General features: G+C 37.3%; 1 protein-coding gene across 1 annotated transcript in view; it reads right to left on the reverse strand.

Annotated features, from left to right (window-relative positions):
• Nucleotides 1-16,749: 16,749 nt before the first annotated feature.
• The window catches only part of LOC126199448 (uncharacterized), a 44,261-nt gene continuing 42,545 nt past the window's right edge, over nt 16,750-18,465 (reverse strand). Inside the window, exon 6 of the mRNA XM_049936367.1 lies at nt 16,750-16,880. Coding sequence (XP_049792324.1) covers nt 16,750-16,880 — 131 coding nt within the window. The remainder of the gene's footprint in view (nt 16,881-18,465) is intronic.

Below are 18,465 nucleotides of genomic sequence, written 5' to 3' on the forward strand. Positions count from 1 at the left end.
CTATGCATTACATATATTCCATTAGACAAATAAAAATTTATATTTATTAATTCAATGGAATAATTTTATGCCCATCACTGGCAATAGTTTTTCTATTGCCTTCAATAATTTGGTTATTAAATCCTAAAACACTTCCAATGCTACTCTTTCTCTCCATATATAATTTAACACCAATCTCAATAATAACACAACTTAAAATTTCATTGGGTTTAATGTGTATGTTAGGCTATTTGTGTGAATACATTTTTCCTAAATTTTTCAGCTATGTCGTCTAACAGGAACTTCTATCATTTCCCCATCACAAATAAATTATTATTTTTAGATGTCAGTGATCTGAACATGGCTGTTATTGAGCAACCATATATTAGTTTCAACATAAGATTAAACAGCCAACTGGTTGCACATAAATGTTAGGTACAATACGAGTTGCACGACCTATCAGGTGCAGACAGTAACATGTGCCCATTAGAAACATTATAGCAAAAATAATTAAAAAATGTCAGCTAACTTTTAAAAATATAGTATCAAGAGAGCATCATGGTTTTTTGGAATTGCACAGTAGTCAATCAGATTAAGTATAATAGTGAAATTACTATTATATAAAGGACAGAATGACATAGAAAAAATTTACATACAGGTGTGCAATCAACCAAATTTTTTAGCTGTGACAGTTGACGTTACAAATGTTGTATAAAAACTGACTAGTGAAACAGTACTATAGCGGTCTCTTATAGATACTGTCAATCTTTTTTTTAGAACAGGTGAGTTACCACTCAATTGAAACAGACGACCAGTTCATATTAATAAAAATTATATAATTAAATGAATAAAACTGATTGGATCAAAAAATTATTTCATAGAACAAACAAAAGGATAATCATGGCTAGCTTTTATCAAATTATATTAAATGTACAACAAAAGGACCAAGTGGATGAGGAAAAACAACATTAATGATTGATAATTATATTTTAGCTGAAGGAAGGCTAAACTGGAATAAAGTAAATCGTTTGTATGTGTAAAAAAGTGGAAGAGAAAAGCAATGCCAATAATTTAGTAATAGAGAAGGCACTAGAACAAAAAAAATTTCCAAAAAGTGGTCAAAAATGTAATAAACTTATATCAAATTTTGATACAGAAAATCTTGCTAAACCACTAAAAATCAAAAACTTTTATTGTGTCTTTGTAAGCGATGAATTACCTAATAAACCAAAACATTTTGAATCTGTAGTAGTAACTTTAGGTATTTCTGATAATGTAAGCAGTCACTGAGTATGTTATTATAAGAATAATTATAATTTTTTTTTCAGTTAGAAGAAATTTTTCCTAAGATTTGGTTAAATATCTTGGCTCAAGTGAGGTGTTTTATAATGTGCATCAAATAAAAAATTTTTATGAAATCATATGGAATCAGTTTTGCATACTTGTGCTAAAGCTCTTGTCAGATAATTATACATTTAATGACATTTTGAACACAATAAATTTACATTTTTGGAAATATGGCACAGCCTAAAGGCTGCCAAATAAATATGTGAGAATTATAAAAAATAAAATCGACTGTAGAATCATTAGATCCAATAACAGAAACATTTGACCCAAAAACTACACATGATTAAACAATTTCCAAAAGAGATATATTACTTTTAAAGGAAGACTTATTATTAAATGGTTATGATACTGTTGCTAAACAATAATTAGAAAAACAAAAGATCTTATCACAAAGGCTGAATAAATAAGTACTCTTACATAATCCAATAATTATGTTGCCAAACAAGAATTAGAGTCACATAAAACAGACTTTGCATCAGCTACCAGTGACTTCAGTCAGCAACTTAGTCTGTGAGTAAATAACTACTTTATAATAAAGGAACAGAAAAAGCAATAACAGACTATCTACAGCTGAACAATTTAGTTTCACATATTAAATCAATTAAGTGCTATAAAATCCATGATAAACAAACCAGTAGATGCAAAAATTATTTTATATGGCTAATTGTTTTTACAATCAAATGAAGGTGATAAAATTAATTAATCAATTAAATAACTAACTAATTTTATCGATATAAATGGATGAACATATCTGATGCTTGAAGATAAGAAAATTTTCTGTGACTCATCACCCACAAAAAGTCATCACTGAAAATAAAAGGCAGAGGATTGATTGTCTTCGCACACCTTAAATGGGTGACTTTTTTAAAAAAGATTTGTTGGTAACAGAGTGAATATTTGTGAAGAAATTAGTAATGAATGACATAAAACAATGAGAAAAATTTTAAAAGAAGAAAAGTTGAGTATTTCCGTAAGCAGAGCTAGTAGAAACGGATTCTGGAAATTTCAAAGTAATTTCAAAAATAAATAGAATTATATAAATATTTATTAACTGTCATCAATGCCATCTCAAAAATGGCTTTGGATATTCCAGTTAAAGATAAAACAGATAAAAAAGTAGCTGATGCATTGGAAATATATTTAGAGAAAGAACTCAACAAACTTCATAAACAAATAATGGAAAATTTTCAGTAATGATTTTCAAGAACGAATGAAAAAAATGTAACATTAATCAGTACTCTACTTGCACAGAATTGAAAGCATCTGTTGTAGAAAGCTTTAATAGAACATGAAAACAAAAAATGCGGAAGTGATTTGCCCATCAAGGAACTTTTAAATGACTGGATATAGTCTCAAAATTAGGCAATGAATACAATAATGCAAAGTGGAAACAATAAAAATGAAATCAAAATAACCACGGGTGTGCTGCCGGTCTATAGTGTCCAACGGGCACAATATTTCGGCGATCATACATGTCGCCATCATCAGGTGAACTGACGGACTGAGCTTCTGTGAACGTGCCGGCACGGAGATCCGTACGCTATGGCCGCTCAGAGGGAACTGGGTTCGGTCGCGGCGGCGGCCGATTTAAATACCCTCCGCCCGCGGCGCGCTCCCTCCGCCGTCCGCGCCCCGCGCCACGGTCGCGCGGTGGAACAGATTGCGACGGCGTCTGAGATGACGTCGGTGTGATGGCTCTGTCCGCCGTGGTCGTCACAACTATACGTTTGCTCGATTTACTTTTGATTAACCCAGTCGCTGGTTCCCAAGCCTTGCTAAGATTATAGCCACAGTCACGGTTTATGAGGTCGTCATTGGTGCGAATTTCGATGGCCTCTCTAACAACGCTGTCCCGGTATCTCGACGTCTGTACCAGAATCCTCGTGCGGTCATACTCCATGGCGTGATTTTCCGACAAACAATGTTCAGCGACCGCCGACTTGCTCGGATACATCAGTCGAGTGTGCCTCTGATGTTCACGGCATCGATCCTCGACGGTACGCATCGTCTGACCAGTATACGACTTGCCACATTGACACGGAATCTGGTACACGCCGGCCTTCCTCAAACCGAGGTCATCTTTGGCACTCCCCACCAGTGCACGAGTTTTATTTGGAGGACAAAACACAGTTCCGACCCGGTGTTTCTTCAGAATGCGGGCGATTTTCCCCGAGAGTGCGCCTGTGTATGGAATAAATGCAGTGCCTACCTCCTCCCTCGTGACTTCATCCATCTCAGTGCTGCAGTGGTTGGGCGGAGAGCACGTTGAATCTGCCACTCTGAGTACCCATTTTTTCGAAATACAGTTCTCAGATGTTCCAGTTCCTGGGGTAGACTCTCTGCGTCAGAGATAGTGCGCGCCCTATGTACTAGAGTTTTAAGTACCCCATTCCTCTGTCAAGGGTGGTGGCAGCTGTCTGCGTGCAGATACAGATCAGTGTGCGTTGTCTTCCGATACACCCCATGACCTAGGGTGCCGTCAGCCCTTCTCTTGACCAAGACGTCAAGGAAAGGTAATTTACCCTCCGTTTCAGTCTCCATAGTGAATTTGATGTTGGGGTGTATGGAGTTTAGATGTGTAAGGAAGTCAAGGAGTTTATCCATACCATGTGGCCAGATGACGAACGTGTCGTCCACGTAACGGAAAAAGCAAGTAGGTTTCCATACAGATGACGACAGGGCTTCCTCCTCGAAGTTCTCCATGTACAAATTCGCTACCACCGGTGAGAGTGGGCTACCCATGGCGACTCCCTCCGTTTGTTCGTAGTATTCTCCATTAAAAAGAAAATAAGTGGAAGACAAGACATGCCTAAAAAGTTCAGTGGTCTTCTCGTCAAACTTCTGACTAATCAATTCTAGTGACTCTCGCAGGGGTATCCTCGCAAACAAGGAAACGACGTCAAAACTCACCATGATATCTGACTCATACAACCTGAAGCTATCAAGGCGTTTAACAAAATCCACGGAATTACGGATGTGATGAGTGCATTTACCCACATAAGGACTTAATATTCCCGTCAGGTTTTTGGCCAACAAATATGTAGGTGCCCTGATGTTGCTGACAATGGGGCGTAATGGTACCCCCTCTTTGTGAAGTGGCAAGTCGTATATTGGTCAGACGATGCGTACCGTCGAGGATCGATGCCGTGAACATCAGAGGCACACTCGACTGATGTATCCGAGCAATTCGGCGGTCGCTGAACATTGTTTGTCGGAAAATCACGCCATGGAGTATGACCGCACGAGGATTCTGGTACAGACGTCGAGATACTGGGACAGCGTTGTTAGAGAGGCCATCGAAATTCGCACCAATGACGACCTCATAAACCGTGACTGTGGCTATAATCTTAGCAAGGCTTGGGAACCAGCGATTGGGTTAATCAAAAGTAAATCGAGCAAACGTATAGTTGTGACGACCACGGCGGACAGATCCATCACACCGACGTCATCTCAGACGCCGTCATAATGTGTTCCACCGCGCGACCGTGGCGCGGGGCGCGGACGGCGGAGGGAGCGCGCCGCGGGCGGAGGGTATTTAAATCGGCCGCCGCCGCGACCGAACCCAGTTCCCTCTGAGCAGCCATAGCGTACGGAATTCCGTGCCGGCACGTTCACAGGAGCTCAGTCCGTCAGTTCACCTGATGATGGCGACATGTATGATCGCCGAAATATTGTGTCCGTTGGACACTATAGACCGGCAGCACACCCCTGGATATTTTGATTATCAAATACGCCGGGAGAAACTCAAGAATCACAATAAAAATGAAACCAATGGAAGGTAATGACAAATATTATAAGCGAGCAGCCACTGCACCTAATCTACAGTAAAGACGGAAGCTGAAGAAATGAATTATAATTTGTGCCATGACCAGGCCTTAAAACCAGGTCTCATTGCTTACTAGGCAGGAATGCTAGCGGTTGCACCACAACACTACACTTAATATTGCTGCACTGACTACCCATGTCCAATGTCTGCCCCAACACAAACATCAATTCACATCTGCAGCTTATTTTCCCCTTTTTAGATTGCCACTACTGCTGAGGCTCTCCAGTGTTTGAATATATATTATCTACATAGCTATAGTGCTACAGTGGTGTAATGGCTAGTATTCCTGCATAGTAACGAAGGAGACCTGGTTTCAAGTCCTGGCCATGCCACAAATTCTAATTCACTTCTTTTGCTTCCATCATTATCATACATGAAGATGAGGCAAACATCTCGAGGAAAATGAGTTTAAGATCTATAGATCAGGTACAGGTTCGAGATTTCTCCATTATGTCCAATGCAGGGGTGCTATTCCAGTGCTAGAGAGGCTCAGCAATAGAAACGATCTAAAAAGGGGAAAATAAGCTGAAGATTTGAATTGAAGTTTCTGTTGCGAATGAACTGGCCTTGGCTAGTCCATGCTGCCATGTTAGCTATAGTTCTGTGGTGGTGTAATGGCTACTTTTCCTGCCTATTAGGCCAGAAGATCTGGGTTCAAATCCTAGTTGTGATATGAATTTTAATTCATTTCTTCAGCTTCTGTGCTTATTGTAGATAGCGAATTGGTCGACAGAAAACTTCAACACTGATTCTGTGATTCATTCTAATCCAATCACACACAAATTAAAAGATGTTGAAGGAAATTTTTATGAATAATAACTAAAAAAACGAAATTTCCAGATATATATTTTGTAGAATCAATTATAAAAAAAGAAAAATGATAATTTTTTGTTATGTGGTGTGGTTTTAATAATTCTCATAACTGCCACACATAAAAAATAATGTTATAATATAAAAAGATTTGTAAAATTAATCTTTATTTTTTGTTTCTCTAATAAATCTTTTTCTAACTAAATGGAGGGCATCCAATCCAAAATTTGTAAAAATTGTGGGGTTGAGAAATCAAGATTCACAGAAATTTACAATGGATTGTTATGGAACTCTGCTCAAATAAACATAAAATTATGTAATAAAAATCAAATTTTTGTGTCTGTGGAAAAGTATTTATAATATTATTACAAACAGCATTAAAACGAATTCCGAGTGAATGACACACAACAATATTATTATTTATGAGAACCATTAAAATGGTAATGAAAAGTGTGCTTTGGGTGATCCTAATTCAAAAAATATGCAAATTATCAAGAAATTAAATAATTAAATTGGTTTTTATGAGAATCGTAGTTGTAAGGATAAATATGTCCACCCAGTTAGCCATGCTGTGCAATGCACAGCTTTCTAGATTGGAAAGGAGCGCCTGGTCCCTGACACAAATCCGCCAGGTGGACTTGTGTTGGGGTCTGGTGGGCTGGCCCATCTGTGGATGGTTTTTAGGCGATATTCCATCTGCCTCAGTGAATGCAGGCTGTTTCCCCTTATTCTGCTTCAGCTACACAATGTCGACAATTGCTACGCAAACAAGTTCTCCAAATACGCATACACCACCATTACTCTACCAAGCAAACATAGGGGTTACACTCATCTGGTGTGAGATGTACCCTGGAGGTGGGTCCACTGGGGGCTGGACTGCACAATAACCCTGGAACAGTGCCTCGGGGTGGGGCGGTGGAGGAGTTAAGTAGACTGCGGTAATCATTATGGGTTTGTGGACCACTGCAGCTGCAGCGAGGATGGAGCCTCTCCGTCGTTTCTATGCCCCCGTTTATATAAAATATGTACAAGGATGAATATGGAAATAAATGCAAAAAATTTGTTTCAGAAATTAACACGCAGTCATGACTGTGATTTTTTATTATTGTAAACATAAATATATTAAATGTGAACTTTAAACCTAATTATTTATTTTATAATATACATTTGGTAATGTATCTATTTTATTTTCCAAGATATATACCTTGCTGTTACGTGGACTCAGTGCTTTCTTATAGACTTTAACTATATAGAATTCATGTTCTCTGATTTGAATCATGCTCATGTTCTGTATTTTTCAGTGTTGTTGAACACACAATCTTTGTAGTCATGAAGACATATTTTATTCTTTATGACACATTTCTTCATTTCATTTTTTTCTCTTCCTTATCATCAATTATATAAGAATACATTTTCGGTCTTAAACTACAAAATTCTTCCATTATTTTTCCTTTTTATTCATCTCTCATTTTTCCTAATACTTTTTTTTACTAGAGGTATATTATAAATATTATTTTATAGATAATCACTTGTATCAAAATAATTAATCATTCATAATGTATCCTCAAAAAATATACATTTTTTTATTTTAGTTGTAAGTATCACTCTCTTGATAACAAATTTTAATATTTTCTCCATATTTTGGTTTCATAACATTATAGTGAAAATCATACTTTGCTTCTTTCCATAAATCGAGTATATTCATATCAATATACAAGTAAATAGGTATTTTTGTTTTATTCTTATGAATAGCAACTAAGCTTTCATTAAATATTGTTCTATTTTTACAACTTGCTATAGCTACTAATATTTATTACATTTAACTGGAACTGAGACTAATTTTATATTGACTCTGTTTCGTTTATTTTCTGTTGATTTTCCAAATACTGAAAAATTCATCAATTTGTAGAAATAATTTTCGGAATCATTTTGTGCTTTTGTCTTCATTTCTAAACTTAAATCAATATACTGTTTTAACCAATCAGATTGTTTAAATTTTAAAAGTTTATGTTTTTTTACTTTCATTCCTAGAGATAAATATAATTTAAGACTTCTGTAATCAAAAATATCATTATACTTCTTATCTTAGTAGTTATAGTTTTTTTCTTTAGTTCCAGGAACAAATTTATTTTGGGGGCTAATGATAATTCTTTATTGAAATCATGTAAACTTTCTGAATATTCTAAATCTACTTCTACAATACAGCAAGTTCTAGAAGTGTCCGAAATTTCATTTATTTGTTTTAGAATCAAAATGTTTTGATTAAACCTCCATATAGTTAATATTGACTCATACCCTTACCTACCATACTTTTCATCGAAATATGCTAAATAATTTGGTACCCTTTTTTATAAAAATTTTCAGACACTTATTATTTGCTTTCAAATAACTTTTATTACATTGTGATATCCCACCTCTTATTGTTTCTTCTATCATTAAAATCATATCATAATCATGTATTGATTTAATTGGTTGATCAGTCATTTTCAACATCGCATCAAAAGATGAACTAGGTACTATATAATACCAAGAGGGATCTAAATCATATGCTTTTATACATGTTATTCCAGAATTTTTAAAAGTATCTGGTAGTAATAATATGTCAGTTTTTGAATATAAAGGATGTTATTCTCCTAAATTTTTATATTAAACTTTTACCAAGTTAGTTTAGCATCTTAATTGATATCACATTCATTTAATCTATTACAAAACTCTTCAATTAGCACAAGTTTTGTTTGTTCACATTTTTCCCAATTATATAACTATAAGGATAAACTTTTTTTGTGTTATTAAATTTCTTAGATCTTCTGGAAAAGTATGTTAATATTTTTCATTTGATTCTTGCTTAAAACTGAAGATAGTTTATCATGGCACGTAGTTATAAATTTAAATGTATCAATAAATCTCATTTGCAACTTCTGCAATTTTTTACCAAAACTAACATATCTATTTTCATTATTTGGTGGAAATTTATTTCTTGTTCATCTTAAGAAGTTCTTTTACAGATAAATGAGAATTGTCTCCTGATAAATGTAAGTAAATTCATATATAATTGGGATGTTTACGTGTAAATTACAATTATTACACAATAATTTTATAAATTTTTCTAGTCAATGAGTGTGTTGACGAATTTGTTATTATTTTTTGTATAATTTTTTCTATATAAAGAATGTATTTTAGATTTATTATTTACTGATTGTCCTTCAGAAGGTGAGGCTTTCATTTCTTCAGTTTGAGAATAAATTTTCTCAACTTCTTTTTTAATATATTCGACAAATTTTTTTCGACAGTTTGGTCCTCTATAAACAACATTATGTTTGTAATATCAATTTATGTTTGATATAATAACAAAACCTACTTCACTGATTTTGTCGATATTTTATAGTGAAAGAATTTTCTAGATCGAGCTGACAGGTAGCCATTTTTGACAATAAAGTCTCAGAAGCTGAACAAATAGCAAAAGGAACTATTTGTGTTAACTCATGGTTTTTGAATGGTATGTATTTACATATTTTTTTTACTTTTATTGATTTGTTAATTAAGGAATTTTTTGAATAATTATCTAATTTTTCTTCTTTATTAAAATGTAATAAACACAAATCATAAATAAATTTTTGGTGTGCATTTTTATCAGTTTAACTGGAAACATGTCGAGATAAATCTTTTATCTAACAGTAGTGCGAATTATTTTCTTTTTAAAACATTAAAAATTAATGTTTTTTCTTTATTAGATTTTGTTATTTTTAACACATTTACACGTAATGTGACACATATGTGGAAATTTTTTCTTTGAAGAAATAGACATTAATAGATTCCCCTTAGCTTATACAGTCTCCCTAATGTCAACAAGAAAGGGGCTCATTTTCATCCAATTGTGAGTAAGATGCATGTTCTAACATATCATGTAGCAAAACATGTTGCTACACAGTTGAGCCCTATAGTAAGTTGCTGTGACCACCACATTAACAACTCGGTGGAATTCTTACGTCTATCAGAGAGAGTTCAGTTGAATGAGTTTGATATTCTATTAAGTTTTGATGTGGTCTCTCTTTTTATTTGTGTTCCTCTCTCTGATTTGTTATGATTGATTGAGGTTGGTCTTGGTGCTGATTTAACAAACCCTATTTTGACATGTGTTGGCTTCCACTTCCTTTTTATTCAATGGCCAGTACTATGAGCAGACAGGTGGAGTTGCAATAGGAGGCCTGTTGTCACTGATTATAGTCAATTTTGTTCATGGAATACTTCCAGGAATGTGCCTTGGTGTTGGCGGTTTTGAAACCTGTGTGTTTTATGTAGACAATACTTTCGTTGTTTGTCCTCGTGACAGTAAGAATTTGAACGAATTTTTGGAACATTTGAATTCAATCTAACCGAATATTCGTTTCACGATGGAGGTGAAAGAGTGTGGCTGTAAAAATTCCACTTTAAAAACCATGTTGTTTGTAAATGGAAACAATCGATGTTTTTCATCGACACTGGGCGTTGCATGAAAGACATGATGAGCAGTGTTTATCTGGGTGGACTCCAGCAAAAAAACTGCAGAAAAGCATTTATTATTACCTATAGTACCATTATCTTTATTATTATTTTGTTATTTAATTACTTACTAATTTTACAAGCTATTGATATGATAAAGGTTTAAAGAACAAGTTCTCAATAAATTAACAATGTTTTCCAAGAACCCAAGAAACTATTCTACATGTGTTTCGTACAACATATTTTTTTTTAGTTCTTGTTCATAAAAGTCTCCTTCAGTATCTTTAGTTGGTATGTGACTGGACCAGAATGAATAACAGAATAAATCACAAAATTTCCTGTCGACCAATTCGCTGTCCATCCTTGTGATAGCTGAGAAGAGAGCTTCTGCCAACAGTGATTTAAGTTTAACAATGCCAGTTTGATACAAATATCTTTATATTTCGAAGCAAACCTGCAGTACTGAATTAACACTGTTTGTTTTTAAGTTTAACCTGAATGACAATGTAGCTTTGTACCAGCATTAAAACTGAGTTAGTATACATTTTCACTTTTCCCAACACTCAATAACTATGAATATAAAATGTTACACTGTCTGTTGGTATGTGTAATTTATTTTTCGGCCATTACTTTCAAAAAATGGTAAGAAGGGCTACAAAGTTAACCCGATTGACTAGAATTTTTGGCAGAGGCCACTGTAGCACTAAGTGGCTCAGTGTTTCTTCCCTCATATCGTGAATGACACCGTTCCGTGAAATATCTAGAGCTCCTGGAGTGCTCAGGAACCATCGCCTCAATATAGTTTGGTACTGTGAAAACGAGGAATGGGACTCTTTGGCGTAAACGGTTGTCGCTATGTATTTCCCCCATACTTGCAAGTGCACCATGTACACCAGAGGCAAGTTACGTGAAAGATAGGTATCCCGTGAGCATTATAGTGCTGACAGTATGAGCTTTACCATTCGAGGGGGCATGCATTCGCTAGTGGTCAGCGTAAACATGTCTGCCGTGTCGTTAGTGGAGGGAGAAAACTGAAGAATAGTGTTGTTTCGAATATTTTGTTTGAAATGGCTGAAGGTCACGGTTATCAGTGGTGTGCGAATGAGGAGATACATTTATTGTCCTGTACGATGTGTCGTCTAATCCTTAGTCTAGAATGACACTAACCAGAATGAAAAATAGCACTGTGAAATTGTTAGGGTTGAAATGCTTGTCAAATAAACATTGACTGTATTTACGTACTTTGTTTCTTATTACTCAATAAACATAAACCATATGCATAGTACACACAATCTGTTAAACGGCAATGGACAATAATCAAATTGTACTAAAATGGACACACATCCACTGTTCTTGACTTCCTTGTTTATCTGTGTGTGTGTTCTCCCCCTCTCCCTAAATTAAATAAATTCCATTTGTCTTTAATTAATCCTTTTCACTATTTGAAGAAGACTGGCAATGGAAGCTTACATACTATGCACTTGCATGGTCAAACAATGATTTTTTTGTGTCTAAAAAATTTATTAACATTTGGTTTACTAATCATAACAAACTGCTAAAAGAAGTCGTTATTTCTGATTGTGAAAACTTTCTGTCGGCCGACACAGACTGATACTCCACTTCCAAGTAAGCATGAAAATAATATTTTCACAGGGTCTTAGAAGTGATATTGTAGTCAACCCAGCCAGTCCCACTTTGTAATAAAGAATTTACATCCAGAGGCAGGTAATGAGTTCTATTTGAACTGAAGTGTTTAGCAAGCAAACTGACAAGAAATCAAGCTGCAGCCACCGATTGTGAACTCTTGTTGCAGGCTCAAGATCTACGAAAAAGGACGACAAACTTTAAATATATTTTTACGAATTCTTTCATTTTTGTACTATTTTTCAACCATATGTAACGGTCTCTATTTAATTTTGCATTGTTCAAGACGTCTACACCAACTAGTACGTAAACAGATATCTCATTACAGAGCTTTCTCGGTCGAGACTGTGTAGCACAAGAGAGATATGACGTGCGGAAGAGAGGGGAGGAGGGAGTGCTGCATTCTACTCGGGACTAAGGAACCGAGATTTCTACTTTAGGTACTGTTGACAGTGATTAACTAACAGATAAATTTGTAATGCGTTTTCAGCTCTTTGAAAGACCGCTCATTTATATGTTAGTCAGAAGATGGGTGTTCTACAACACGCCGTTGAAAGGACATACAAATATTTTATTATTTACAGTGATTCTCAGTCCTCGATAATATGAAGCACAAGTTGATGATCTATAAGGAGTGCCTAAGTAAGTGGTAAACGGTGTGTATTTGCGCGATGCTAAAATGTCGTCGGGCAGTGTCATCTGGAAGCATCTGAAATATGAAGCAGAAGCAAGACGTGCAGTTTTGTGTGTATGTACGAAATGCATAAAATGAGGAGAGCAAACATTCACCCAGGAACGGATATGTTAGTGATATACACTATCCAGTCAAAAATATGCGATACATGATAGTGGACGTTACAATGGGTTGTGGCTACCCTCCGCCTTTATGATGGCTTGAACTCTCTTCGGAGCAGTTTCAGTGAGGTGTCTGAATGTCTGTGGCGGGATGTCAGCGTATTCTACCTCAAGATCATGGCATATGGAGCTAAGTCGACTTCCTAATTAATCCCGCTACTCTGAACTGTCCAATCCATTGCAGGAATATTACTGGTCGCAAACCATTGACTTGCGTATGCTGCTTTATAACGGGGAGGATTGTCACGCTAATACACTACTGGCCATTAAAATTCCTACACCAAGAAGAAATGCAAATGATAAACGGGTACTCATTGGACAAATTTATTATACTAATACTTACATGTGATTACATTTTCACGCAATTTTGGTGCATAGATCCTGAGAAATCAGTACCCAGAACAACCACCTCTGGCTTTAATAACGGCCTTGATACGCCTGGGCATTGAGTCACTTGCATGGCGTGTACAGGTATAGCTGCCCATGCAGCGTCAACACGATACCACAGTTCATCAAGAGTAATGACTGGTGTATTGTGACGAGCCCGTTGCTCGGCCACCATTGAACAGATGTTTTCAATTGGCGAGAGATCTGAAGAATGTGCTGGACAGGCAGCAGTCGAACATTTTCTGTATCCAGAAAGGCCCGTACAGGACCTGCAACATGCGGTCGTGCATTATCCTGCTGAAATGCAGGGTTTCACAGGGATCGAATGAAGAGTAGAGCCACGGGTCGTAACACATCTGAAATGTAACGTCCACTGTTAAAAGTGCCGTCAATGCGAACAAGAGGTGACCGAAACGTGTAAGCAGTGGCACCCCATACCATCACGCCGGGTGATACGCCAGTATGGCGATGACGAATGCACGTTTCCAATGAGCGTTCACCACGATGTCACCAAATACGGATGCGACCATCATGATGTTGTAAACAGAACCTGGATTCATCCGAAAAAATGACGTTTTGCCATTCGTGCACCCAGGTTCGTCGTGGAGTACACCATCGCAAGCGGTCCTGTCTGTGATGCAGCGTCAAGGGTGACCGCAGGCATGGTCTCCCAACAGTCCATGCTGCTGCAAACGTCATCGAACTGTTCGTGGAGATGGTTGTCGTCTTGCAAACGTCCCAATCTGTTGACTCAGGGATCGAGACGTTGCTGCACGATCGGTTCCAGCCATGCGGATAAGATGCCTGTCATCTCGACTGCTAGTGATACGAGACCGTTGGGATCCAGCACGGCGTTCCGTTTTACCCTCCTGAACCCACCGATTCCATATTCTGCTAACAGTCATTGGATCTCGACCAATGCGAGCAGCAATGTCGCGATACGATAAACGGCTATCACGATAGGCTACAATCCGACCTTTATCAAAGTCGGAAACGTGATGGTAGGCATTTCTCCTCCTTACACGAGGCATCACAACAACGTTTCGCCAGGCAACGCCGGTCAACTGCTGTTTGTGTATGAGAAATCGGTTGAACACTTTCCTCATGTCAGCACGTTGTAGGTGTCGCCAACGGCGCCAGCCTGTGTGAATGCTCTGAAAAGCTAATCATTTGCATATCACAGCATCTTCTTCCTGTCGGTTAAATTTCGCGTCTGTAGCACGTCATCTTCGTGGTGTAGCAATTTTAATGACCAGTAGTGTACAATCGTCGTCTCCGAACTGTTCCTCAACTGTACACAGTATACAATACTGTAAAATGTCTTCGTATCCCTCAGCATTTAGTGTTTTCGTAGGGCAGTAAGAGAACCACACTAACGCCTCCATATCATAACAAGACCACCTTCTCCGTACTACACTGTTGGCGCTATACATGATTACAGGTAACGTTGTCCATCGCATTAGCACAAGATACAGCGTGTATACCTGGAAGGAGAAACAGCATTGGTCGTATTTTGTTTTTTTTTTTTTTTTGTTTTATATCCGCAAAATCAATTTTCGGTCACTTAGTGACCATCCTCAGTGCCTACCAATTTAAATTGTATATTACAGCACTGAGGATGGTCACTAAGTGACTGAAAATTGATTTTGCGGATAATAAAAAAAATACGACCAATGCTGTTTCTCCTTCCAGGTATATCCACTATCTGGTCGTGGTGCACAGAACACTCCATGGAGTCGCCAATCAATGAGATACAGCGTGATTCATCACTGAAAACCACTCCTTACCAGTCATCCACTGTCCTGTGGCGTTGCTCTTTACATCACCTCAAATAGTCGTTTAGCCCTGACTATAGGAATTTCTGGCTTACGAGATGTTGCTGGACCACTGCACCCCAGTCTTCTGAACTCCACATGGACAGTCATTGTGCTAGCTGGACTGCTCGTTGTACTTTGGACCTCAGGATTAATTCCTTCCGCTAATTCCACGTCCTTTTTTACCACCAACCTCCGTTACGGTCGACGGTCGATATCCATGAGTACACTAAGGTCTGGCTGGTCTTGATTCGGCTGTGGTTGTTCCTTAACTTTTCCACTTCACTGTCGACTTCCACAGCTTTAAAAGGATTGGAATGTCTCTGATGGATCTGTTACTCAGTTGATGCCCAGTGACTATTTTATGTTCGAAGTCACAAAGCTCTCCCGCCTGACACATTGTGCTATTACTGCTTCTCTGTTGTCAATACAATACTCCCCAACTCCTTTTGTAATAGCGGGCTAGCCTTTTCTGACATCTAGTGGTCAATGGAACACTATAAAGAGATGTACGAATACTTTTCATCAGATAATGTGTATTTAAGGCCATCCAGCAATAGCAGAGTAGTCATATTGGTACTGAAATGTGCAGTGGACAGAAATACTGGTAGAGATGGATATATTTTGTAAAACGAGAGACACAGAAATACTTGCAGAGATGGACGAATTTTGTAACACGTGATACAGATTATCTTGCTGTGTGCGTTGTGTACGGAATTGAAAATTTAATGAAACGAAGAAAAAGAAGCAGACCAACAGAAAGGCAACTGCAAGAATGGTACCAAAAAGGAAAGAAAAAAAATCATTAAGTGACTATCAATAATAATTTTATTCGTAAATGACTACCACGCTTACAAAATAATTCGTTGTACAATATACCTACTAACAATAATGAGTGATTACTATTCATTTGTAACAATATGTTGATGATTATCGTGTACACTACAAATTTCGTAGGAAATGCAAGATTTTTTTCACAATTAACCTGAGCTTATTCACTTTTGTGAGAACGCCTACCGTTTTCTTCCAAATAAGAAGTTTCTCATATATTTTACTGCTGTTCATCGGTTACAAAGTAAATGAAACTTACGTCTACAAGGAAAGGTGACTTGTTCTCATTCATATCATTGAAGACATAAAAGAAAAATGAAATTAAATGATATGTTCTACTTTTAGATGAGTTCTGTTGCTTTTAGTTAAGTTAACCTGCTTTCAGCTCTCATTAATACAAACCTAAACGAAGCATCTAAAAATATTGGAAAGATATTATAGTTGAACAACAACAATTATATTCGAATAAAATTAGAATGAATAAAAAATGACAAAACGCCCGATACTATCAAAGAATAATGCGCAACTACAAACAAAATGAGTCTCCTGCGCTAGTATGGCCCACTTCTAACTTCAAAGAGTATTATGACATTTTTCATATAGTAATAGTGGCTGCCACGGATACGGTCTGTGCCCCACCACAGTACCGTTTCATATGCTCGATTATGAGTTCCAGTAGTCAGTCAGGGCTGTTGGTGGTTCAACCACGAGTGTCAGATCTCAGATACATGTGCAGTAGAGACACACCAAAGTACACTGCATAGACATGCAGTGTTTCTAATTTCCGCTCTCTTCCTTCTTGGCCAGTTCCCTCAAGATCCTCTTGCACACTTTTCCTGTCGAGGTCATTGGGAGTTTCTCCAGAAAGACGACACCGCCGCGCAGTTTCTTGTGGTCGGAAACTTCAGCTGCAGCAAGCGAAAAACATTTCGTGATTTCTGAGGCTAATGTCACATCTAGATGAAACAGACAAAAAGCAAGACACTGACATACGCACAGGGGTGTTGCTGGTATAGACTTTCTAAATAAGAGGAACACCTGTCATCTGGAGTACAGCATTTTCATTCGGATGTTTCTGTGTCCGTTTGAGTCCCTCGAGAGAACGTACACACAACTTTGCAAATAAGTTTCAGTGTGAATGATAACAGTTACAAAAAACACATCATTACTGGTGACATTGGCCTCCAGAAATTAACCCCCACTCTAAAGCATAATTTAGTGCCTAATGACTCTTCTCCTACTTTGGGAGATACCCTCCGAGGCCATGGAGATGTAGTTATTTGACTGTTCAAGCAAATTGAAGCTGCCAGACCATTTATCTGCCACCGTGACGTCACCCATCCTTGCCAAATCCTACTGCGGATCAGCTCTTCATAGACTCGGGATGATGTCTCCCGCAAATGAAGACGGAACGTTAGACACTAAAATATGCACTAGAGCATGACCCAACTCCCAGAAAACGCATCGCACCAAGGATGTAAAAAGCGGTCGTGGAAGACAATGATCCCAAGATCATCCTCGTTAACCACGAGTACAGAAAATCAAAGGGAAACTACAAGGGGAAAGTTGTCTTAATCCTATACAAGTTAGTCAGAACTCAATAAGCAACTTCATCTACCTAGTTTGGCTACCACCACGTACAATGAACACCCGCGACAAAGAACTATCTCGAAAAATCTTACCTCTGCCAAGGAACATTAGCACGCAAATGGAGAAAGGACTAGAAAGCATGGTCTGACGAATAGTTTTGAGAAAGAGATGTTGTCGAACGGCAGTTACATAGAGAGGCGAAAGAAAAACTGCAGCATTCATGACAGACCAGAGCTACTACTAAAACTGTCAAATGAAACCAGTTCCATTTAAGGCCAGAAATAAAACTGCTGGGGTTATATATGACGCTAAAGTTAGAAAATTACATACTTCTTCTAACGAAAGATAATGAAGACTGAAGTTTTAAAACACTTCTGAACGAAACCTATAGGTATCTCGGCACAAAATTTGGCTTACAGATGAGACAGAGTGAAACAAGAAGCAAAGAAGATACATAGAAACGATAAATAGTCATGAGTCAAGGGATAAAATTGAATAACATTTTAGCAAAACTGACGGAACTCTGCTATTAAGGAAGGTAGAGGCAGGCCACTCAATGCGGTGAAGCAATACAGTCAGATAGAGGTAAATAGTAGGTTATAACAGGAGTAGATGACACAACAAAAGAGCTCTACTAGAGAGACATATTAACATGGAATTTCAGTTTATGCATCTTATAAGGAATGTTCTGAGGAGATCGACTGTTTTGTAAATTTATCAAATAATTTCTACTGCTTCAGTCACTCATTTACTAATATTTAATTAGCACGACGCGTTTCGACAGTATGTCGAAATCACCAGATTCATTCCAGTCACATATACATTACATTAATCTGAAGCATGATTGGGTGCACCCGCTGTGTGTGCGAGTGACATTATGTATGTATATAATTCTGTACAGAA

This window comes from Schistocerca nitens, chromosome 8 (assembly GCF_023898315.1).
Source record: "Schistocerca nitens isolate TAMUIC-IGC-003100 chromosome 8, iqSchNite1.1, whole genome shotgun sequence".
Lineage (NCBI taxonomy): Eukaryota > Metazoa > Arthropoda > Insecta > Orthoptera > Acrididae > Schistocerca > Schistocerca nitens.